The 24,874-nt window shown below is 49.1% G+C and overlaps 2 protein-coding genes across 2 annotated transcripts in view; both read right to left on the bottom strand.

Annotated features, from left to right (window-relative positions):
- The window catches only part of ATP5F1C (ATP synthase F1 subunit gamma), a 375,672-nt gene that overhangs the window by 157,767 nt on the left and 193,031 nt on the right, over positions 1-24,874 (bottom strand). The window lies entirely within an intron of this gene.
- On the bottom strand, positions 303-22,042 carry ASB15 (ankyrin repeat and SOCS box containing 15). The gene is made up of 14 exons (XM_061572747.1): positions 20,795-22,042; positions 19,603-19,699; positions 19,436-19,501; positions 16,206-16,297; positions 14,982-15,031; positions 13,968-14,099; positions 12,482-12,640; positions 10,090-10,335; positions 8,875-9,046; positions 5,846-6,093; positions 5,549-5,712; positions 4,858-4,986; positions 3,983-4,136; positions 303-583 (listed from the first exon to the last, which is right to left on the bottom strand). The coding sequence occupies exons 4-14, from the start codon at positions 16,259-16,261 to the stop codon at positions 438-440; spliced, it is 1,656 nt and encodes a 551-aa protein (XP_061428731.1). The 5' UTR covers positions 16,262-16,297; positions 19,436-19,501; positions 19,603-19,699; positions 20,795-22,042; the 3' UTR covers positions 303-437.

The raw sequence follows: 24,874 nt of genomic DNA, 5'->3' as shown, positions 1-24,874 counted from the left end.
ATAATAAAAATAAAACATAAACATTAAATAATTCTCACGACGTTTCGGCCACAACGCAAGCAGCCGTCCTCAGGTGAAGAACAGGTCTGTCAGAAAGCTCATTCAGACGCTGTCTTTCCGACAGACCTGTTCTTCACCTGAGGACGGCTACTTGCGTTGTGGCCGAAACGTCGTGAGAATAATTTTATTGTTTTATTTTTATTATTTTATTACTTCCCTTCTACGTGACTTTACCGAAAGAACCAAGAAGACAAGTCCAGATATTGTGGCCAAGATTTAGCAAATTGTTTTATTTACATAGCATAGCATTTTTTATAGCAATATATTGAGGGGGGGCATTTTGAGCATATCTGAATATTGGGGGGGGTGAGGGCATGTGTGTGTGTGTCCCCCCCCCCCCAATATGATTATAATTACGGCCTTGGTGCCCAGGGTGATCACGTGTGCCCCTCGTGCAGGAGGAACGTGCGGAGTGCACGCGGTAGCGGTAGCGTTGCGAGGCAGTCGCCATCTTGGAGTCGCCGTGTGCCTATGCACGCCCGCAGCGCCAGTCGGCAAAGGTGCTTCAGAGGGCGCGCATTACCTGCAAAGACACAGATCACCCCTTTGGGTCAGAGGTCGCAACCGGGTACCCGATACCCGTACCCTACCCGATACCCGTCACTCATTTCGGGTAGGGTACGGGTAGGGAACGGGTACCCGTACCCGGCCGGGTACGAGTAGGCCGTGAGTCACTGGTGAGAAACCGTTTGTCACTCATTTCTGGTAGGGTACGGGTAGGGAACGGGTACCCGTACCTGGCCGGGTACGGGTACCCGTTCCCTACCCGAAATGAGTGACGGGTACGGGTAGGGTACGGGTACCCATTTGCGACCCTGGTGCGGCCAGGTACGGGTAAGGAATCAAAACCCGTTCGCGACCTCTGCTTTGGGTTTTTTTCAGTAATTTAGCTGTGACGGTTCCACATGAAGACGGAAGCTTGTGTTGCCTCCGAAACGTCGTGATTTAAAAAAAAATTCTAATTTTTTACCTACGTGACTTTACCGAAAAAACCAAAGAGTATTGACCCTCATTATGAGACCTCCTTTACCAGTGGCAAAATATAGCAATACGTTTTTTACCCTTTTATCTGGTACAAAAACTGACACCTTTATACAAGGGATCATGTTTGCAATAATCACAACACAAGCAGTAAAAATGCAAACAAAAAGAAACAACTCTGATGATGATAATGTATGCACTGTCCTTGAAGTTGATTGGTCCACACCCGAGACAGCTTTTCTTCGAGCCTAGTCTCACATGGTGTTGGACCAGATGACGCCAAAAGGCGCACAACTCAAAAACAGCGCACTATCAGAGTATTGAGAGCTCGGGGTAAGCATTTACACTATGAGACCTCCTTAACCAGTGGCAAAATATAGTAAAAGGTTTTTACCCTTTCATCTGGTACAAAAACTGACACCTTTATACAAGTATAGACCCTTGCAGTCACGAAAACTTCAAATCTAGAAATATCACCCCGTATAGCATTTGGGGCCGTCCATAAATGACGTCACGCACCTGGGGGGGGGTCAGACATTTGTGACGATGTGTGACGAGGGGGGGGGGGTAAGAAATGTGACGTCACATCAAAATGCGCAACTTTAAGTAAATATAGACAACACGTTCTACTTAATTAAATTGACTTTTAAATAAATGTTTTCTCCTACAACATCAGAGTGCAGCGCCACATTAAATACGCACTACAATGACAATAGTTTAAAGCGATTTGAAGCATATTTTATTTTGGGGGGGGGGGGCAGAGTTTTGTGACGTCATATTTGAGGGGGGGTCTAACTTTTTGTGACGCCGTGTGACGAAAGGGGGGGGGGGTCAAAAATCGTCCAAAATCGCGTGACGTCATTTATGGACGGCTCCTTTAACACTTTTGGGACAAGTGCTGTTGGCGAGCAGCACCTATGAAGGCCGGCACGGCACACGACCTGGGATGGGTGGCCAACACCACGCCCGGCCGCCTTTGTCACCCCGGCAGCGATGTCCACACACCGCACCGGGTACTCGTTTGAGGCTGAGTCGACATAGGGGAGGCCCAGGACCGGTTCAAATAAGTGCACGCACTTAGCGCCGGTCGACTGGCACTTTGTACGCCAGACACTTTAAAAAAATGCTGTAAACCTGGTCAGTTTGGGTGAACCCTCTCAGAATGAATGGGACGTGACCCAGAGGTCGCAAACGGGTTTTGATTCCTTACCCGTACCCAGCCGCACCAGGGTCGCAAATGGGTACCCGTACCCTACCCAATACCCGGCTACCCGTATCCGGCCGGGTATCGGGTAGGGTACGGGTACCCGATTGTGACCTCTGGGATGAAACCATGTTGCAGGCGCGGGTGGGTTGATTCTAGGAACTTGAATTGTGAGAAGAGACAAGACGTTGGGAAATGAATGACAAACGGTGACTGACCAGTGACTCACGGCCTACCCGTACCCGTACCCGGCCGCACCAGGGTATCGGGTAGGGTACGGGTACCCGGTTGCGACCTCTGACGTGACCCCAACCCCCTCCTCCTGCTCTTTCCGTGCAATCTTTTCCACATTTGTTGCCACTAGATGGCAGCAGCCCATAGAGCAATGTGGCGTGGCCCTGCAGATAACGCCTGCAGTTACACACGGCAGGATGCGTTAGTGCGATGGGCACGCATAATGCTGTTGATTACCCTATGAATTATAAAACCGGTAGTTAATATCCATTGAAATTTCTATGAATACATTAACCCCCCCCCCTTCACACCTGACTGGCTCGCACGTGACGACATCACACTCATCCCCCTCTATTTAAGACCGCAACAGGAGGATTTCTCAACAAATCTGGCTGTCGCCTGATGGTGCGAAACGTCGTACTTGAATTGTAAATGTGGTGGGTTAACTCTCCAACACACAACCGGTGCGCTGCACTAGTGACGAATTGGCCACGTTCTGTTTACGTGACAAACCTTACAAATTGGCTGTGTCGGATGCTGGCGGGGTTTACAGGCACATTTATATATTTACTTGATCTAACCCCCCCCCCCCCCCCAAAAAAATGCCTCTATGATGATGGAGTTACATTCCCTCTCGCGTGAAAAGTCAGCACCGGCCACGGGAGGGCATCGCCAGGTCACGACAATTGACGGGGTTTTGCTTCCAAAAACGAATGAGATCAAGTACTATTCTGGCGAATCGCCCGATGATGCTGGATGTAATTACCAGCGAAACGTCGTGCTACTCAAATTTGTAAACGTTGTAGATTTACTCTCCAACACACCGGTTGGCTGAAGTAGTAACTAATTGGCGTTTTGTTTACATGACAAATCCCTTGCTAATTGTCTGTGTCGGGTGGTGGAGGGTTACGACACATTTATACTTCCACGATCTAACCCAAAAAACATTATTATGGATGAGATAAAGTAGCCATTCTAGATTTGAAGCTTTCGTGACTGCAAGGATTCATACTCTTAGTTCTTTCGGTAAAGTCACGTAGGTAAAAAATGAAATTAAAATAAAACAATAAAAATCACGACGTTAGCTGCATGCAGCTAATCTGGCTGTGACGGTCCCACCTGATGACGGAGACTTGTGTTGCCTCCGAAACGTCGTGATTTTTATTGTTTTATTTTAATTTCATTTTTTACCTACGTGACTTTACCGAAAGAACTAAGAGTATATAAAGTAGCCAGCTCAGCCGTGGCTTGGGGCTTTGGGCTCAGCTCAAGGAAAATCTTGAGCGTTTTCTGGGACCGCACCTCGGGATGAGCTCCGTTACGATGCGAGAGATAAAAAAAAGTTCAACGGAACATCCAGACCCATGCTCCGAGCAAGCTCGAGCTTAAGCGTCGACTGGTTGCCGGCTCACTTAAGCCTGAGCCAAGCTGCGAACAACAACAACAAACACGGGCCTCGGTGTTAACTGTGGCACCTATTGAGTGGGGGGGCGGGGGCCTCACTCATGATGTAGTCGATCTCCGGCCACTGCTCGTTTTGCCGCAGCACGAGACGCAGCTTGGGGCAGACACGCACATGGTCCACGTAGTCCATCATGGCGAGCACCACTGGGCCCGCCCAGCGCCACAGCCATCGCAGCGTGATGACCTCGCAGAACTGCGTGTGTCGCCAATAAATACAGAGAGGCACAATGAAGAGTCATCGTGCCCGTCATCAATTTGGGTGGGTCCCGTGGAAAACAAAAGCGCAAAACAACGAAGCTGCGAAGACGACCACCATCGTCACCAGCAGCATCATCATCAGTGAATTCTTTATTATCATCGGCAGTATCCACAGTGACTTCTTTATCAGCAGCATCAGTGACTTCTTTTTTCTATCAGAAGCAAGCAGCAACAGCATCAATTGACTCCAGCATCAGCATCCCAACCGACTTCATTATCATCATCATCATCATCAGCGGCATCATTGACTTCACCCCGTGTCTGCGCGCATCATCTCAGCAAATAGCAACAGCATCAATTGACTCCACCATCGGCATCCCAACCGACTTCATTATCATCATCATCAGCGGTATCACTGACTTCACCCCGTGTCTGCACGCATCATCTCAGCAAATAGCAACAGCATCAATTGACTCCACCATCGGCATCCCAACCGACTTCATTATCATCATCATCAGCGGTATCACTGACTTCACCCCGTGTCTGCACGCATCATCTCGGCAAGCAGCAACTTACTCCACCATCGGCATCCTTAGCGACTCCCATTATCATCATCATCAGCAGCGGTGGCGGCATCAATGACTTCACCCCGTGTCCGCGCGCAACATCTCTTCAACGGAGAGGAGAGGGCCCCCCTGGCGGATCCCCGTACGTACGGGCACGTCCTCGATGACGGACGAGGTGAGCACCATCCTCGTGGGGTCGTCGTCGTCGCCGTGCGAGCACTCGAAGCACGAGCGCACGTCGCAGCCGTAGTTCATCAGCAGCCGCAGCGTCGCCTCGTCCTGCGCACAGCGCGGCACACGCACGCACGCAACAAGCCCGCAGCGATCGCGGCTACCCCGTTGCGTTGCACCAGGCGCACCGATTCGTAGGGTCGATGCCCGTTCGGCGTATTCCGAGGCTTCGTTTTCAACAACAGCGCGGTACGTGTGGGAATTCAGAGCAGCCAAAATGTACTCGAGACGCGTGACGTCGATTCTAAATGCGGAGGGGGGGAAAAACGGAGGACCCGGAAAATAATCCAGGCGACCAGAGAGAGAGAGATGCGCAAACTCCTAATATACAGCAGCAGGCATCAGGGGTCAGGATCGAACCCACGACCTTCTGTATACCAGGCGAGGTAGTTAACATCTCCTAGCCACCGTGATGATGATGAGAGACACACAAACTACAAATATACAGCAGCAGGCGTCAGGGTCGGGATCGAACCCACGACCTCCTGTACACCAGGCGAGGTAGTTAACATCTCCTAGCCACCGCTGGGGGGGGGTCGGGGGTGGTGGCCAGGTGGCATCTCGCCCGCGGCCTCCTTCCGGGGACGGCCCCTGTTTGTGCGCCGCGTGCCTTCAGGGCGTACTGCAGGGCGCTGGGGAAGCGCGTCGAGTTGAGCGTCGAGCGGAAGTTGACGTCAGCCCCGTGGCGCAGCAGCAGGCGCGCGAGGTCACGGTCGCCGCTCTGCACCGCGACCACCAGCGCGTTCAGAGGGTCCTGGTTAGGCAGCGCGCCCGCTACGTGCGGCAAAGACAGAGATCACCCCCCGCCGTGTCGCCCCGACAGCGAGCGGCGCCCACGAAGGCCGGCACCGCGGCACACGTGGGGGGGGGGGGGGGCCGGCGCCACGCCCGGCCGCCTTTGTCTCACCCTGCAGCAGCAGCCGCGCGCAGACGACGTCTCCGTTGGCGACGGCGAAGAAGAGGGCCGAGCGGCGGCCGTCCCCGTGCTCGCGAGCGGCGTGGGTCGCCAGCGCGGCGTTCACGTCGCAGCGGCCGCCCTCGAGCAGCAGCCGCAGGCACTCGGCGTGGCCGCCGTCCGCGGCCACGTGCACCGGGCTCACGCCGCTGGCCGCGATCGCTTGCGGCGACGTCGCCTCGGCCAGCTGCTGCAGCGCCCTGCGCCGCGCACAGCGGTGTGCGCGAGGGAGTCAGAGGCCGTGCGTGCGTGCGAGTAAACAGCACTTGCGCCAACAGGCTGCTAAAAGCCATATAGGGGATCTTTGCATGCGTGCGCATGGGGAGCGGTAGTGTAGCCACGAACCCAGCGACCCAAGTTCGATTCCCGCTCACAATAACGGTGCTGATAATTATTTCAATAGGTCCTGGGCCTCCCCAAGTTTAAAATCACCACTAAGGCGTGGTGCTGGCCAACCACCCCCCTGGTGTGCCGTACCAGCCTTAATAGATGCTCGCTAACAGCATTTGCCCCAACAGTCTGCTAAAGCTACACGGGGGATCTTTGTCTTCGTAGCGGTTAGCGCACTGCGCTGCGAACCCGGCGACCCGAGTTCGATTCCCGCTCATGGCCAACACCGGTGGCGATTATTATCATCTCCTGGCCACTTCACCGCCACCACCACATCGATGGCGGTGGCGGGTGGGTTTGTGGTGCCACAGCAACGGAGCAACTCCGCCGGCGCTGCAATCCCCACGCACCCCTCCACACGAACGCACGCACGCACGCACACCCCCACTAAACACACACACACCCCCACTAAACACACACACGCACCCACGTAGGCTCTTCGTGGGGGGGTCAACTGGTACCATGGGTTTTTACCCGAGGGGCCCCTAGCGGGGATGTCCCACGGTTTCCCAGTGCTAGGAGATTGGCCGACCCCGCCGAGGCCAAATTGCATTGCGGCCCCCCCCCCCCCCCCGTGAATTGGCTTAAAGTTGTATGGGCGCGACGAAGCTGACCGGGCTGACCGCAATGAGACACTCACAGCACGGGGGGATGGGGCCTCGAGGGCGAACACTCCACAAGCAGCGCGTAGGAGGAGGTGGGAGGGAAATCCCTGGACCGACTACAGCTGTGTATTCCGCGGGACGACCAACCCGACCAAACCGGTTGAGTCCGGGGTGGGGAGGACGGGGGCCTAGACAATGCATCGAGGCGTAATGGGAAGCAACGCTCCAGGTAGGGGCGGGGCATCGGTTTTAAATCGAAAAGTAGGCGCCCGATTGGCCGCACAGGGTAACACCACGTGACCCGGGATCTTTGGATTCCGAGGGCATAAAAGGAGGGAGCGGAAAGACGTTGAGGAGTTCTCCTCTAGCTGTTCAGCTGCCCGGTCTGTCTCCCAGTGTGTCCGTGCGACACCGTGAGTGCGTCTGTGAGGTGACAAGTAGAGTGAGGGTACACCCAGGGATTGAATAGGGATAGGCTAGGCCAGCGGTCGGGAACCTATGGCTCGCGAGCCATATATGGCTCTTTCGGTGACGGCATATGGCTCCCAGACAATTTTGAGTTGACAAAAATAATAATAAAAAATCAGTTTGGAACTGATTTTAAAATACTTGTGATATTGCTTAATAATACTGTGTCATTTTAAAGTAAACAGAAATTAGCTTTGAAGATAAATTTCACGGGTCACGCCTGCATGAAGCTCAACCTCACCACGTATGAACCAGACTACAAGGCCATCAGCAAAACCATGCAGCACCAGAAGTCGCATTAAAAGTAAGACATATTTAATTTATTATACGTTAAAAATACTATATGGCTCTCAATGCAATATATTTAGAAATATTTGGCTTTTATGGCTCTCCCAGTCAAAAAGGTTCCCGACCCCTGGGCTAGGCGCTGCTCGCTGAATATTTACTCCGGGCCGCACAGGGTTTTCTAAAGACGCGCCATTAATAAACTTCAGTTCAGCAGATCGGTGTAGTGTGATTCCTGTGTGTGTGGGTGAAGTTCGGCGTGGTGTCTGATTTTTGAGTGGAGCGACTGCATGCGGGGGGGGGGGGGGGGGCGTGAGAGAGCGAGCGCGGGACTGCAGGATGTCAGCGCGGGGTTGGTGTGTGAGGTGCGCAGCTATTACCATCTATACGACCGTCATTGTTTACGCGTGCTTGCGCTCGCGTGCGCGTTTACACAGTAGGAAATAGCCTCAACGGCGAGACGTGCACCCAGGTCACCTCCTTCTTTTCGTTTAACACCAGTAGGGGTGCATATTCATACAGCCCTGTCCCAGCCGTCCCCTTCCCGCGAGCAGTAGCATCTGTTTGCACAGCGGATTAAGGGGGCGCGTGCATATTCATACGACTATTTTCAGCGCTAGCCTTGGTGAGCGACGTGCGCCTGCACGGGCACGCGCGTGCACGCAGCCACCTCCGGGTTAGTGGCGGTGTACGTGTTGGAGTGTGTGTCAAGATCGGCCTCTGTGGAGGAGGCTCGTGAAGGACGCTACTGGGCAGTTGGAGGCAGTCGCCCTCCAACAACAACGGAGGGCGGAGGAGCGACGCTCACAACAACGAGCGTAGCGCCGGGTGGCTAAAGCACAGCAAGTTGGTACAGTAGGGGGCACAGGTGGTGCATCAGCCAGTCATCTCGGTCATCTCAGTCAGTCGACCCGTGGCACCTGCTGGGTCTGCCCCGTGACCTCCTGCCAGCGGGCGTTCGACACTTCACGTGGCCTCAAGGTGCACATGGCCTGGCACAAGCGTCGTGGTGACGTCACCGCCACTTAGTGGCGAATGGCGGTTGTTGTTGTTGTGGGATAACTCCGGGCGGTAGTGAGCCAGGCACTTAACCACGTCCCTCAGAGAGGGCTCTGGCGAGGGGGGTGCCGATCACCCGATCGGCGGGGGGCCCGGCGAGAAGTGGCCGAGGAGGAGGCGGGGAGTGGAGGTGGTGGGCGTCAGCCCCCGCAGATTCACGAGCGCAGTACGCACAGGTAGTGGCCGTGCCGCGCCGCGCTGTGGATGGGCAGGCGTCCCTCCATGCTGGGGGCGTTGGCGTCCGCTCCGTGCCGCAGCAGCAGCGCCACGCAGTCCGCGCTGCCGCCACGCGCCGCTTCGAACAGCGCCGACTCGCCGTCACAGGCACGCGCGCCGACGTCCCCGCCTGCACGCACACGCGATGCCCCCGACGCACGCACGCAAGTCTCCCCGAGTCTCCCCAAGTCTCCCCGACGTCCCCCCGACGTCTCCCCAAGTCTCCCCTAGTCTCCCCAAGTCTCCCCTCGTCTCCCCTCGTCTCCCCTAGTCTCCCCAAGTCTCCCCCAGTCTCCCCTAGTCTCCCCAAGTCTCCCCTAGTCTCCCCTAGTCTCCCCGAGTCTCCCCGAGTCTTCCCAAGTCTCCCCGAGTCTCCCCAAGTCTCCCCTAGTCTCCCCTAGTCTCCCCTAGTCTCCCCGAGTCTCCCCGAGTCTTCCCAAGTCTCCCCGAGTCTCCCCAACTCTCCCCTAGTCTCCCCCAGTCTCCCCAAGTCTCCCCTAGTCTCCCCAAGTCTCCCTAGTCTCCCCTAGTCTCCCCGAGTCTCCCCGAGTCTTCCCAAGTCTCCCCGAGTCTCCCCGACTCTCCCCTAGTCTCCCCTAGTCTCCCCAAGTCTCCCCTAGTCTCCCCAAGTCTCCCCTAGTCTCCCCAAGTCTCCCCTAGTCTCCCCTAGTCTCCCCTAGTCTCCCCGAGTCTCCCCGAGTCTTCCCAAGTCTCCCCGAGTCTCCCCAACTCTCCCCTAGTCTCCCCTAGTCTCCCCAAGTCTCCCCTAGTCTCCCCAAGTCTCCCCTAGTCTCCCCGAGTCTCCCCAAGTCTCCCCCAGTCTCCCCTAGTCTCCCCAAGTCTCCCCAACTCTCCCCTAGTCTCCCCTAGTCTCCCCAAGTCTCCCCTAGTCTCCCCTATTCTCCCCAACTCTCCCCAAGTCTCCACAACTCTCCCCAACTCTCCCCTAGTCTCCCCTAGTCTCCCCGACGTCTCCCCAACTCTCCCCAAGTCTCCCCTAGTCTCCCCAAGTCTCCCCTAGTCTCCCCAAGTCTCCCCAACTCTCCCCAAGTCTCCCCGACGCGGACGCAATCTCATCCGACGGCGTTGGCTATCGCTGCACGTGCCGGCCTGCGCTCCGGCACTGCGGAGGCAGCAGCGGGCGAGGCGTCAACTCCCCTCGACGGCGCCCACCTTTGTGGATGAGCTGCTCCAGCGCCTCGACCCTGCCGTGCAGCGCCGCGACGGCCAGCGGCGTCACGGCGAACGCGTCCCGCCGGTTGGGGTCGCCGCGGTGGTGCAGCAGCAGGGCCAGGATGTGCGAGCGGCCCCCGCGGGCGGCTTCGTGCACGGCCGTCCACCGCTTGGCGCACGCGAGGTTCGGGTCCGCGCCGTGCCGGAGCAGCAGCGAGGCCAGCTGGTGCGAGCCCGCGCGCACCGCTTGCGGAGGGCGGCGGATTACTGGTTTTCTTTTTAAATCCTTTATATTAAGTTCACTTGCTTGCTTAGGACCGTGCAAATCTTTTGGTCGTTTTTTAACCCACTTCCCGTGATCCAATCGAGCTGACATTTTCCACACAGACTCGTTGTGCGTGACAATTAATGTTCGTGAAAATTTTTTCCAACATTTTACACTTTTTAGGACAAAAATATAATATTTAATTACCAATTGCTTAATGGTGCAATGCAATCATCTGACCCATAGGTGGTAGCCATCTCAAGCCAGAGGACGAGAGGACTCTAGCCGCCACGCATATAAAGGATTTATAGTGAAAAACTTAGTTTTTACGGGTTATACTTATTAAATCGTTTATATTAAGTTCACTTGCTTGCTTGCTTGCGCGCTTACGACCGTGCAAATCTTTCGGTCGTTTTTAAACCCACTTCCTGTGATCCAATCGAGCTGACATTTTCCACACAGACTCGTTGTGCGTGACAATTAATGTTCGTGAAAAATTTTTTCCAAAATTTTACACTTTTTAGGACAAAAATATAATATTTAATTACCAATTGCTTAATGGTGCAATGCAATCATCTGACCCATAGGTGGTAGCCATCTCAAGCCAGAGGACGAGAGGACTCTAGCCGCCACGCATATAAAGGATTTATAGTGAAAAACTTTGTTTTTACGGGTTATACTTATTAAATCGTTTATATTTAGTTCACTTGCTTGCTTGCTTGCGCGCTTACGACCGTGCAAATCTTTCGGTCGTTTTTAAACCCACTTCCCGTGATCCAATCGAGCTGACATTTTGCACACAGACTCGTTGTGCGTAACAATTTATTTTCGTGAAAAAAAATTTCCAAAATTTTCCACTTTTTAGGAAAAAAAAGTCATATTTAATTTAAAATACCAATGTGATAAAAATGAAACTCTTACTCAAGAAAAACAGAAATGAATAATAAAATAAAACCGATGCCACGCATATAAAGGATTTATAGTGAAAAACTTTGTTTTTACGGGTTACTTTTTTATTATCATTATTGTTGTTACTCTTTGGTTCTTTCGGTAAAGGCACGTAGTTAGAAATAACTACGTGACTTTACCGACAGAACCAAAGCAAAAAGAAAATGAAATTGTCTGCGTTTCTCCCTTGTGATGGGACTTTGTAGGATGAACATTGAGATTTATAAGGGCACGGGGTGACCAATAGGGTCAAAATTGGTCTGTAATACGGTAGGGCACTGATAAGTGAGCAGACATCGTGCTGCTCGCTGCAGACTTCGCAGATGTCGCGATTCTCACCTGAAGACGGGCGCTTGTGTTGCGTTCGAAACGTCGTGATTTATTTTGTTTCTACCCACGTGACTTTACTGAAAGAACCAAAGAGTATGGATTCCTGAAGTCACGAAAGCTTAAAATCAAGATTATTGTTGTTGTTATTGTTATCATTGCATTCGCTTGCTTGCTTGAGAAAGCCATGCCGGGCGTAAAGACTGTTTCTAAACTCAACAATTTTTTACGTTACCAAGTAAGTCCCACTGAGCTACACAGCTATTTTTCAGAAGCGACCTGGCCACAAATGATAGCTCAACGAAGTGGCTTATCACGTGGACATTTATAGCAGCCAAATACTCTCAACGCCTGTTGAGTCTAAATGTGAACCCGGAGAAAAATCCACGCGACCACGGAGAAAGCATGCAATATATAGGCATCAGGGTCAGGATCAAGCCCACGACCTCCTGTATACCAGGCGAGGTAGTTAACATCTCCTCGCCACCGTGATGATGAGAGAGAGACACACAAACTTTAAATATACAGCAGCAGGCATCAGGGTCGGGATCGAACCCACGACCTCCTGTACACCAGGCGAGGTAGTTAACATCTCGCCACACAGTAGGGGTCTCCGATTGCTGCATTTCCCAATGAAGCCTTTGCAAGTGTTTTTTTATCATAACACTTACAATTAGTCAATTTCGTAGCGTAACTATCAGCACGCAGCTCTCTTATGGGTGACATCACCATATCCGTAACGGTCACCACTACAATGAACTTCTTTCGCGCCGTACGTAGCCAACCCTGGCCATCGGAGGTATTGACCAGGGTCGGCCTGCCGCGTCGAACCGCGGACCTCTGCGGCCTCACCAGCGAGCAGCGCGCTGTCCCCGCGGTCGTCGTGCCCGTCCGGCTGCACCCCGCGCTCCAGCAGGGCGCGGACGTTCCCCGCTCGCCCCGCCAGCACCGCCAGCATCAGCGCCGTCTCACCAGCGTGCGTGCACTGCTCCCGCACGCTGGGGTACGACGCTGTGCGAGGGTTAACGTGGACACGGTGAAGAGCCGACAATAAGTGCGTCGCAAGAGTCTGGTGAAGGTACCTCCAATTAGTACGGTTAGATACGTACGGTGCGAAAGAAGTTCAACATCCATATATACATATAACATAACATAATTCGTTGCTGAGACCCGTTCGTAAGTCGGAACACAATCATGCCTGGCCGCCTTTGTCTCCCCAGTGGTGATGTTTACACCAACACACAAGGCCTCATTTGAGGCTGAGTTGACCTAGAGGAGGCCCAGGACCGGTTCAGATGGTCGTGAGTGGGAGTCGAACTCGGGTCACCACTTCCGTAGCGCAGCGCGCTAACTGCTACACTACCACTCCCCCACAACAAAACAAAGATCCCCCGTATAGCCTGAACAGACTGTAGGGGCAAGTGCTGTTAACGAGCACCTGTGAAGGCCGGTACGGCACACGAGGGAGTGGGTAGCTAGCACCACGCCCGGCCGCCTTTGTCTCCCTAGTGGCGATGATTTACACACCATTCCAGGTACTCATTTGAGGCCGAGTCGACCTAGGAGAGGCCCAGGACTGGTTCAGATAATCGTCACCGGTGTTGGCCGTGAGCGGGAATCGAACTCGACACGAGTTGCGCAGCGCGCTAACCACTACACCACCGCTCCCCACTCCCCACACACTCACTTTCACACACAAACTCAGCTTTAATTCTAGATTTGAAGCTTTCGTGACTGCAAGGATTCATACTCTTAGGTTTGTTCGGTAAAGTCACGTAGGGAAAAATAAATAAATAATACAGGATAAATTATAAAAATAATAGAAGAAATAATAGGACAACAAATTTCACGTAGGTAAAAAATAAAATTATAAATTACTAAAAGTAATAATAGAAATAAAATATTAAATCACGATGTTTCGGAGGCAACACAAGTCTCCGTCATCAGGTGGGACCGTCACAGCTGAATCACATGATACAGTAAATTCAGCTGTGACGGTCCCACCTGATGACGGAGACTTGTGTTGCCTCCGAAACGTCGTGATTTATTATTTTATTTTATTTCTATTATTACTTTTAGTAATTTATTATTTTATTTTTTACCTACATGGTGACTTTACCGAAAAAACCTAAGCGTATTAAACTCAGCTTTCACACACACACTCAGTCCCAGCGCGATGCTGACTGATTACATCCAGTTTGCACGTGCGACTTCGCGTTTGAAGTCAATGTTCGTAAGTGCGGGTGCTCATAAGTGCGGGTGTTCGTACGTCCAGGGCCGCCTGTACACACGTCTGTGTATAGACGAAATTCTGGCTGTGGCCCTCTCTCCGTGTTACCGTCGAGCGTGACCTCCAGGATCTGCTCGAGCGGCTGCACGGACGCCTCGTGCAGTGGGAACCACCCTCGGTCGTCGGCCTCGTCGAATGCGGAGCGGAAACGCGACAGCTTCTGTAGCTCCAGCACGCCGCCTGGACACGGGCCGACCGCCTTTCAGACTCGCACCCGGGAGTTCATTATCTCAGCTGCTGAGGCCCAAAATTGAGCTCTTCGTTGCGTTACACGGACGCCAAAAGCGAAAGACCGTCAGAGTGGCGGTAGTTACATGGCATCGCAGTTATATAGAGTTCCATAGAGTTGCATAGAGCTCACAGAGTTGTACAGAGACTCATAGACTGCAGCCCAATACCGTTGGCAGTGGCAGCAGTGACAGGGCATTGCAGGGGGGAATATGCAAACGAACCAGAACTACAAACTACACGGACTTCCACCAGCACTGGCCCAGCTTTGTAAAGGCACAAAATGTCTTGTCGTCACCATTAAACATGGTGACATGGCCCAGCCGGAGTCGTAAAAGTTCCCAGTTCGAATCCGGCAGGCCACCCTGGTTAGAACTCTGTAAGACCCTCCTAAAATAAGAGTCGAGAGACTCAATAAGACCCTCCTGAAAATTGTAAATGTTGTGGATTTACTCTCCAACACACCGGTGTGCTGTACTAGTAACAAACTGGCATCTTCTGTTTATGTGACAAACCTTACTAATTGGCTGTGTCAGGTGGTGGTGGTTTTAATGACACATTTATATTTACGCAATCTAACTAAAAAAAACGTATATTATGGATAACACAGTCGCGAACTTCTTTCGCACCGTACGTAACCAACCGTGTTAATCAGAAGTGCGAAGGAAGGACAACAAACTCTATGTGAAGATGCACCACAGGGTTCTGCCACGTGTGCTTTCATTCACACCTAGAGGGCGCACTTTGCAGGCAGCCCTGCTCAGAATTGCATTCCCGCTATCTCTGTGGCCTCTTTCTGTGCTGCGAAGAAAACTCAATAAATGACAAACTGACCCGTCCTGATGCAGTTGATGATCCGACTGTGGGTGCTGCTCTCTTCTGGCCTGCAGGATGGAATCGGGAGCAGGTGTAAGGTGATGCGGTTTAGGTTTTGTGGCCATTGACTCTCCTCCCAGAGTCTTACTGCAACTGTGCACGCAATCTGATCCAAAGATACGAGGCAGGCAGACATCGTTTGTTGTAATTCATTCATTCAGACGCTGTCTCCCCGACAGACCTGGTTTTCACCTGAGGACGGCTGCTTGCGTTGTGGCCGAAACGTCGTGAGAATTATTTTATAATGTTTTATTTTTATTATTGTATTACTTCCCTTCTACTTGACTTTACCGAAAGAACCAAGAAGATGAATCAGTGCAGTCACGAAAGCTTTAAATCGAAATGTAATTCATTTTCATTTATCAATGTTGTGGAAAAACCCAACTGGTGAAGGATGGTTAAATAACCCTCACAGCCGACACGGCATGGGGCAGCCATCAATCATAGCGACGGATTGACATAGGCCTGTAAATTATTCATACAGATCTAAAATTGGCCTTACAATTCCAAAATTCTAGATTTTCAAAAATCCAAAAATGTAACACTATGATAGGTCGTTGTAAACTTATATTGAGCTTAAGTATGGTGATGTACACTACAGGAATAAATAACGTAAAATAACAAACAAAAATTAGGAAATAACACTGGTCAACAAAAAAAAAACATTTTTTTCTGGCCTGGACTTTTGCAGCTGTTTCAGGCTAATTTCAGGGTGCTGATTCCAAATCTGATCTCAGATTTGCTCTATCACATCTCATTTTTATGATATCGGCATACCCCATTTTCATTTATTTTACCCGAAATTAACTCTGTCATTATGATTGCAAGTTGTTGCGAGTCAGTGACTACTTTAGTGTTAAAATAGGGTGCTGTATTTTTAGGATAGTGTGTTTATAATATAATTTTATGTAGATATCCACATTTATTTAATATTTTTCTTCTACAGTTTTTATTTAAAATGCAATATTTGATATCTCAAAAACCTGATGTGATAGACAAAAACTGATGCCAGATTTGGAATCGGTACCCCCAAAATTACCTTAAAACCGTTTGAATACCTTATGCCAGAAAAAGTGTGTTGACCAGTGTAATATATCTGAAATCAGCCTGAAATGAAAAACGAAGTCCTACTATGGGCTATTGTAAACATTGCGGTTTATGATGATCCTGGTCTTGACTCACGAGTTATGTCCCTGTGAGCTGATAGGGCCATTGGTCTCCTCCTGGCTCAACTGCATCCTCACAAACTCCGCCAGGCCTTCTTCCTAAGTGTCCTGAAACGAGAAGACCACTCGGTGGCCTATCCGTGATGAAGGAACACAACGCGGTCGAATGGAAAGGCAATTACGTTTTCAATTAATCAAACGTTTCACTCTTAAATTTCGATTTAAAGCTTTCGTGACTTAGGGATTCATCTTCTTGGTTCTTTCGGTAAAGTCACGTAGAAGGAAAATAATAAAATAATAGAAATAAAACAATAAAATGCAATTCTCACGACGTTTCGGCCACAACGCAAGCAGCCGTCCTCAGGTGAAGAACAGGTCTGTCAGAAAGACAGACCTGTTCATTCAGACGATGTCTTTCCGACAGACCTGTTCTTTACCTGAGGACGGCTGCTTGCGTTGTGGCCGAAACGTCGTGAGAATTATTTTAATATGTTTTATTTTTATTATTTCCCTTCTACGTGACTTTACCGAAAGAACCAAGAAGACGTCTCACTCTTAATTACAATGAAACGCAAGAGTAAACGTGACCCAAAAATACGGATGAAAATGTATCCACTTGCTGTACTGCCATCCCTGCCCGGACAGATATGTTCATGACAAATCTACTCACCCACTCAATTATACTACTGGTCTCGTTTACCTCTGGGAGCCTCTGTGTCTTTGTTGAACTTCTTTCGCACCGTACGCAGCCAACCGTGCTAATCGGAGGTGCGGTGGAAGGACAACAGTGCATTGTCATCCACCCAGCATCTCTACTCTTTGGTTCTTTCGGTAAAGTCACGTAGGTGAAAAAATGAAATACAAATATTTAATAAAATAAAAATACTTATTTTTATTATAGTTTTTTTACCTACGTGACTTTACCGAAAAAACCAAAGAGTATGGATCCTTGCAGTCACGAAAACTTCAAACCCAGCATCTCATTCTTATTCGGACTGAAGCTGGCTTAATGTTGGGAGGCACAAATGTGATAATTGGCTGGGATATGTCAATGGTCAAGTGGCCTTGGGTGACTGAACCTCACAACAGAGGCTCCACAGAGGTGAGATCCTCTCTATGGGTACCAGATATAATTTGATCCGGCCAAGCACAGATCCATCTCTGGTGCCAAACTTGGCATTCTGTTGGCAGTGCTCAGCACAGCTGAGTGGCAGCCATGCTATCTTTAGCGAGTGAGCATTGGCGTCACAACATTTAGAAAGTGATCTACTGTACGACCACCCGAGACGCATAGAGACAGCGACGCGCTGAGAGGCATTTGCCAAATCCGAAAATTATTCCTCAAACTACTCTATTGGGATTAGACACACAGCAAGCAGCAATCATCGCCACCCTTACTGCCACACAAATGCCCATTTTATACAGGTCACGTGCTGAGCAACCTTATGCCCCACAGGGTCAGCTGCTACTTGGGGCTGGCCTTGGCTAAACCACACAGCAATCATCGTTCCCCTTACTGGCACGCAAATTTTGACTTAAAACCTTCGTGACTGCAGGAATTCACAGTCTTTGGTTCTTTCGGTAAAGTCACGTAGATAGAAAAATAATAATAAAGTGAATAGAAATGAAAGTAATAAAAATAATAAAATAAAACCACGACGTTTCGATTGCAACACAAGCGGTCGGCATCAGGAAAAGGGGTTTAGCCTCTAAAGGCAAACCGTTTATAGAGGTTTAAAATGGGCGTAGTCCAAGTGTCAGTAGCATGGGCGGGGTAGCTAATGTTAATGTTGTTGCCGGTGGAGGTTGCTGCTACTGGAGATGGTGGTAGTAGTGGGTAATGATGGAGGAGGTGGTGGGCTTCCACCAATAGAGGGCTACTGCTAGTGGTGATGGTAGTAGTCATAACTGTCTGTAATGTTTCCATTTTAGACCTGGCAGCCCTTTAATTGGAGGAAGCTCACCACCAGGACCATCGCTGCCCACTCCTACAATCACCACTAGCAGTAGCCCTCTATTGGTGGGAGCCCACTACCTCTACCATCATTACCCACTACTACCATCCAGAGGTCGCAAACGGGTTTTGATTCCTTACCCGTAACCGTACCCGGCCGCACCAGGGTCACAAACGGGTACCCGTACCCAGCCGTACCTGAACCCTACCCTTACCCGGCCGGGTACGGGTAGGGTACGGGTATTGGGTACCTGATTGCGACCTCTGGGATGAAGCCATGTTGCAGGCGTGGGTGGGTTGATTCGAGGAACTTGAATTGTGAGAAGAGACAAGACGTTGGGAAATGAGTGACAAAGAGTTACTCACCAGTGACTCACGGTCTACCCGTACCCGGCCGCACCAGGGTCACAAACGGGTACCCGTACCCGGCTGGGTACGGGTAGCCAGGTATCGGGTAGGGTACGGGTATCGGGTACCCAGTTGCGACCTCTGCTACCATCATCTCCAGTAGCAGCAACCTCCACCGTCAACAACATTAACATTAGCTGCCCCCCCCCATGCTACTGACACTTGGGCTACGCCCATTTAAAACCTCTATAAACAGTTTGCCTTTAGAGGCTAAACCCCTTTTACTGATGACGACCGCTTGTGTTGCGATCGAAACGTCGAAACGAGTGTCTAGGAGGGAAGTTCTATCAAAAACCGAACCAAGCATCGTTGTTAAGAGGCACGGACGCGCAGTCTCTACTTCTGCGACCGTCTGGAACGCTCCTCCTTCAGATATTGCGAAGCCACTGGGGCTGTGCAACTTGTAAATCGTCATCTAGATTGAAAAGTCTTGTCTCTCGAACGGCTTTTTGTGTTTAGTTTGTTATCTTCTTGGTTCTTTCGGTAAAGTCACGTAGAAGGAAAATAATAAAATAATAAAAATTAAACATAATAAAATAATTCTCACGACGTTTCGGCCACAACGCAAGCAGCCGTCTTCAGACCTGTTCTCCACCTGAGGACGGCTGCTTGCGTTGTGGCCGAAACGTCGTGAGAATTATTTTATTATGTTTTATTTTTATTATTTTCCTTCTACGTGACTTTACCGAAAGAACCAAGAAGATGAATCCCTGCAGTCACGAAAGCTTTAGATCGAAATTTAGTTTGTTGTCCTTCTCCCCCACCCCGCATCTCCCATTAGCACGGTGGACGACGTACGGTGCGAAAGAAGTTCAACATACGAACTGTTTCTCTATCCCTGTATCTGCCGGCTACTCCAGCACACAAACCTGTCAACCGCTTACCTGATTACAGACCAATTCAGACCGTGTTGGTCACCTCGTGCCCCTTATACAATCTCAACGTTCATCCTACAAAGTCACAAACAGACACAAATTATGTTACTAAACAAAAACAGTTTAATGCATTAATTTTGATCATTGGTGTCAATGATGCTACTTAGCATGCTTACTGCTGATGCTGCCTGCTTGCTTGATATGTGGATGCACACACTCATGTTGATTTGTGTTGCCCGCTGTGCACCTTATGGACCTGAAAACTCAATTTCCCTGCACAAGCATACGGGGTGAACCGTCTATGGGTTGACAGCTGTGAGTACTCAACAACTATCACAGAAACGCATGCGTACAGCTTGGGCAAGCGATGGCTCTGTCTCTTTGTGTGTCTGTCTGTGTGTGTCGCTGTATTTGTGTTAAACTGTGTTTGTGTGTGTTTGTCTGTGTCTGTGTGTGGCTGTGTGTGTTTGTCTGTGTTTGTCTGTGTATGTGTGTGTATCTGTGTGTGTGTCTGTGTGTCGCTGTATCTGTGTTTGTCTGTGTCTGTGTTTGTCTGTGTCTGTGTTTGTCTGTGTCTGTCTCTGTCTGTGTCTGTGTGTGTGTCTGTGTGTGTCTGTGTGTGTTTGTCTGTGTTTGTGTGTGTGTCTGTGTGTGTGTCTGTGTCGCTGTATCTGTTTGTCTGTGTCTGTGTGTGTGTCTCTGTGTCTGTCTGTGTGTGTGTGTGTTTGTCTGTGTCTGTGTGTGTGTCGCTGTATCTGTGTTTGTCTGTGTGTGTCTCTGTGTGTGTCTGTGTGTGTGTCTCTGCGTGTCTGTGTGTGTGTATGTGTGTCGCTGTATCTGTGTTTTTCTGTGTCTGTGTGTGTCTCTGTGTGTCTGTGTGTCGCTGAAACTGTGTTTATCTGTGTCTGTCTGTGTGTCGCTGTATCTGTGTTTGTGTGTGTCGCTGTGTCTGTGTGTGTCTGTGTGTCTGCGTGTGTGTCTCTGTGTGTCTCTGTGTGTGTCTGTGTGTCGCTGTGTGTCGCTGTGTGTGTGTGTCTCTGTGTGTCGCTGAAACTGTGTTTATCTGTGTCTGTCTGTGTCGCTGTATGTGTTTGTGTGTGTCGCTGTGTCTGTGTGTCGCTGTGTGTGTGTCTGTGTGTCGCTGTGTCTGTGTTTGTCTGTGTCTGTCTGTGTGTGTCTCTGTGTGTCTGTGTCTGTCTGTATGTGTGTCGTTGTATCTGTGTTTGGCTGTGTCTGTGTGTGTGTCTCTGTGTTTCACTGTGTTGATCATCGTTACTCAACTACAGAATATTATTTGGCTTTAATGATCGATTTAAAGACAATGTTGCATGCAACCTCCTCCAACTAAAACGTTGAACAACGACTTACCGCCAGTAAAGACCATTCAGGTGAAAGCTTTGAAAGTTTAACAAGGATCAAGAAGACGACGTCTGGGTCTCTATGGCAGTCTCTGTCTCTCTCTGCGTCTCCAGCCACGCGTCTGTGTCTCTCTCTGTGTCTGTCTCTGTTTCACTGTGTCTCTCTGTGTCTGGTGTCTCTTTGTGTCTCTCTCTGTGTCTGTCTCTGTCTCTCTGTGTTTATCTGTGTTTCACTGTGTCTCTGTGTGTCTCTTTGTGTGTCTGTCTCTGTGTCTGTATCTGTGTTTCACTGTGTTTCTGTGTGTCTCTGGTGTTTATGTGTATCTGTGTGTCTCTCTGTGTTTCACTGTATCTGTGTCTCTGGTGTCTATGTGTCTGTATATGTGTTTCACTGTGTCTATGTGTGTGTCTCTGTGTGTCTCTCTGTGTTTCACTGTGTCTCTGTATGTCTCTGTGTTTCACTGTGTCTCTGTATGTGCCTCTGTGTGTCTCTGGTGTCTATGTGTCTTTATCTGTGTTTGTGTTTCACTGTCTCTGTGTGTGTCTCTGTGTGTATCTCTGTGTTTCACTGTGTCTCTGTGTGTCTCTGGTGTCTATGTCTCTGTGTGTCTGTATCTGTGTTTCACTGTGTCTATGTGTGTGTCTCTGTGTTTCACTGTGTCTCTGTGTGTCTCTCTGTGTGTCTGTATCTGTGTTTCACTGTGTCTCTCTGTGTGTCTCTCTGTGTTTCACTGTGTCTCTGTGTCTCTCTGTGTGTCTGTATCTGTGTTTCACTGTGTCTCTGTGTGTGTCTCTCTGTGTTTCACTGTGTCTCTGTGTGTGTCTCTCTGTGTTTCACTGTGTCTCTCTGTGTGTCTCTCTGTTACACTGTGTCTCTGTGTGTGTCTCTGTGTGTCTCTCTGTGTTTCACTGTGTCTCTGTGTGTGTCTCTGGTGTCTATGTGTCTCTGTGTGTCTGTATCTGTGTTTCACTGTGTCTCTGTGTGTGTCTCTCTGTGTTTCACTGTGTCTCTGTGTGTGTCTCTGTGTCTCTCTGTGTTTCACTGTGTCTCTGTGTGTGTCTCTGGTGTCTATGTGTCTCTGTGTGTCTGTATCTGTGTTTCACTGTGTCTCTGTGTGTGTCTCTCTGTGTTTCACTGTGTCTCTGTGTGTGTCTCTGTGTCTCTCTGTGTTTCACTGTGTCTATGTGTGTGTCTCTGGTGTCTATTTCTCTGTGTCTGTCTCTGTCTATCTCCCTGTCCACACTGTGCATGCTAAAGTTGGGGGACCACGGCAAATTTCTATTTTTACTCGACTGAGGGACCGTGGCTATGTGCACTGAACCGGTAACCGAATACACGCCCTGACAGTTTTTTCGTTCCGGAGCGATTTTTTAGTTTTGTAAATTTTTTTGGTTACTTATGTGGTTAACGGTGTGTGTGCGGATGATGAGATTTGAGAAATGCTTGTGTTTTTTTGCGGAGAGACAGATGGATATGTGACACGTTGCTATGAATGTTGACATTACGTGGCTTAGTGTGTGTGTTGAACTTCTTTCGCACCGTACGTAGCCAACCGAGCTAATCGGAGGTGCGGGGGAAGAACGACTAATTCTAGATTTGGAGCTTTCGTGACTGCAAGGATTCGTACTGTTTTTTTCGGTAAAGTCACGTAGGTAAAAACACATAAATAATAAAAATAATATAAATAAAATAATAAATCAAAAAGCTCTAACAGATAGGTGAAATTCCTCCCCGTAGAGGGTGTTAATTCTAGATTTGAAGCTTTCGTGACTGCAAGGATTCATACTCTTAGGTTTTTTCGGTAAAGTCACGTAGGTAAAAACACATAAATAATAAAAATAATATAAATAAAATAATAAATCAAAAAGCTCTAACAGATAGGTGAAATTCCTCCCCGTAGAGGGTGTTTATTCTAGATTTGAAGCTTTCGTGACTGCAATGATTCATACTCTTGGGTTTTTTCGGTAAAGTCACGTAGGGGAAATTAATAAATAATAAAAGATTCATTTTTTCAATAATAGAAGAATAATAGGACAACAAACTTTACATGAAAAGCCCTACGAATGAGTTTTCAATCTACAATTGAGTGGCAGTCAAAGGCGGTGTATTGCAACTGTTTAATATACTTCAGAATGTTAAATGTTCCTTTTCGTGACACTGTATATAATTTCTATTTTAAAAAAACACAGCACATTGGAAGCAATATCAAGAGCTTATTTTATTTTAAATTTCAGTTTTTTTTATTGACAGAAAATTGTATTGTCATTATTAAATCCGGTCAAAGTTTTCGCTTTTAATAAATCCTTTAAAAAAATTGTGTTACGCTCACGCTGTAAACATCGTCTCACACTCCTAGAAAAAAAAAAAACATCTCCCGTCACGTTAGAAATAACACAAGCTTAAATTAGGACACTTCAAACACGAGTACAACAATAACACAGACACACACTTGCATATTCCATGTATACAACTCTATTTCCCCTTCCCTAGTGCAGTGATGGATTCTTGTCAATCCGTTGTACAGATAAAATGGGGGGGGGGGGGGGGGCATCTGGGTGAGCCCCCCCCCCCCTCCAGCCTCTACATTCTAATCAAGTCAGAAAATGTTTATGCAAAATTATCTTCAAAGTTCGCCAGTTTTTTTTTTATAATTTGACCGGTGCACGGTTGGCCACGTAGAAGTTCAGCGTACGGTAACAAACAGCGTGCACTCGGTCACGAGAATCGCCACACCTACAGGCTCTGCCTTTTAAGCGTGTCAACCCTTTCTAGATTTGAAGTTTTCATGACTGCAAGGATCCATTCTCTTTGGTTCTTTCGGTAAAGTCACGTGGGTGATTGCTTGTGTTGCAATCGAAAGGTCGTGATTTATTTATTTCAATTTTTTTTCACCTACGTGACTTTACCGAAAGAACCAAAGAGTACGTGTCAAACCTGCCCATGACGAGAAAACTCACGACAGATTTTTGAGTAAACATGAAACATCAACAGGTCAACGTTGGGCCAAAGGTTCCAACCGAGCTCGGACAAGGAGACCACAAATTCAGTTCTTCAGGAACCATTCTAGATTTGAAGTTTTTTTTTGCCCACTTCAGCAATTGTTTATTGCTGTGGTTGTTTCCACCTGATGACGGGCACTTGTGTTGCGCCCGAAACGTCGTGATTTAATTTATTTTGTAGCTACGTGACTTTACCGAAAGAACCAGAGAGTATCTTCAGGAACCGCTGGTGGTTTTTGTTGCCAGAAACCAAACGCGTACAAATATAAACCATTGGTGTTAGACACCGTGCGAAATTTTGTAATAAAATTTAGCAAATGGGCATCCGAGTATTTCCTTATATCTATACGGTACACAGAGGGCGATCGAGAGACCTTGGGCAAAACGCGCGGTAAACGCAAGCAGACCACATCGTTACTCGTTCCGTTTTAAAGTTTGACAATAATTCTGTTGTGCCCCCACAGTGGCTAGGAGATGTTAACTACTTCGCCAGGTATGCAGGAGGTCGTGGGTTTGATACCCGACCCTAACGCCCGTATATTTAGAGTTTGCGGTGTCTCTCTCCCCGTGGTCGCGTGGATTTTTCTCCGGGTCCTCCGGTTTTTCTCTCCACATTTAGAATCAACAGCGTGCCTTTAGAGTATGTTGATGCTCTACATTTCCACGTGATGATAATCCACTTCGTTGAGCTACTATTTGTGGCCAGGTCGCTTCTGAAAAAAAAGCTAAATAGCTCAGTGAGCCCTTGCCTGGCGAAATAAAAAAAACAGTTTTAATCACCCCTCTTTAAACAAGTTCACACCGCAGCACTGCCATTCGCTACTTGTTGTAACGTCTCTTCAAGAGCCACTATGGCCAAGCCAGTCGGAGCATTCGTCACCGGCCCGCTTCGATGGGAGTTCACAAGTTCCGACTGTAATAATAGGGTTTTTTTCTGGCAACAAAACTGAAACCTTTTAACAAGGATTCATGTCTGCATTAACCACAATAATTGCAGTCAAAATGCAAACAAAAAACACACTGATAATACATGCATTGTCCTTGAAACTGATTGGTCCACACCAGAGACAGCTTTCTTTTGAGCCTCGAC

This window comes from Lethenteron reissneri, chromosome 51 (genome assembly GCF_015708825.2).
Source record: "Lethenteron reissneri isolate LAM-NWPU_2019-01 chromosome 51, ASM1570882v1, whole genome shotgun sequence".
In the NCBI taxonomy this organism is placed as follows: Eukaryota; Metazoa; Chordata; class Hyperoartia; order Petromyzontiformes; family Petromyzontidae; genus Lethenteron; species Lethenteron reissneri.
Note: the sequence above shows the minus strand (reverse complement) of the source record. Positions and strands in the feature narration are given on the sequence as shown.

Bases quoted from the DNA above. Each gene is read 5' to 3' on its own strand.
- ASB15 (XM_061572747.1), bottom strand. From the start codon at position 16,261: ATGCAGTTGAGCCAGGAGGAGACCAATGGCCCTATCAGCTCACAGGGA. The intron at 5,713-5,845 runs GTGAGACAAAGG...TGCCGCACGTAG, and splicing joins CGCGCGGCTGCTGCTGCAGG to CGGGCGCGCTGCCTAACCAG. The intron at 584-3,982 runs GTGAGGCCCCCG...GTGTCTTTGCAG, and splicing joins GGAGATCGACTACATCATGA to GTAATGCGCGCCCTCTGAAG.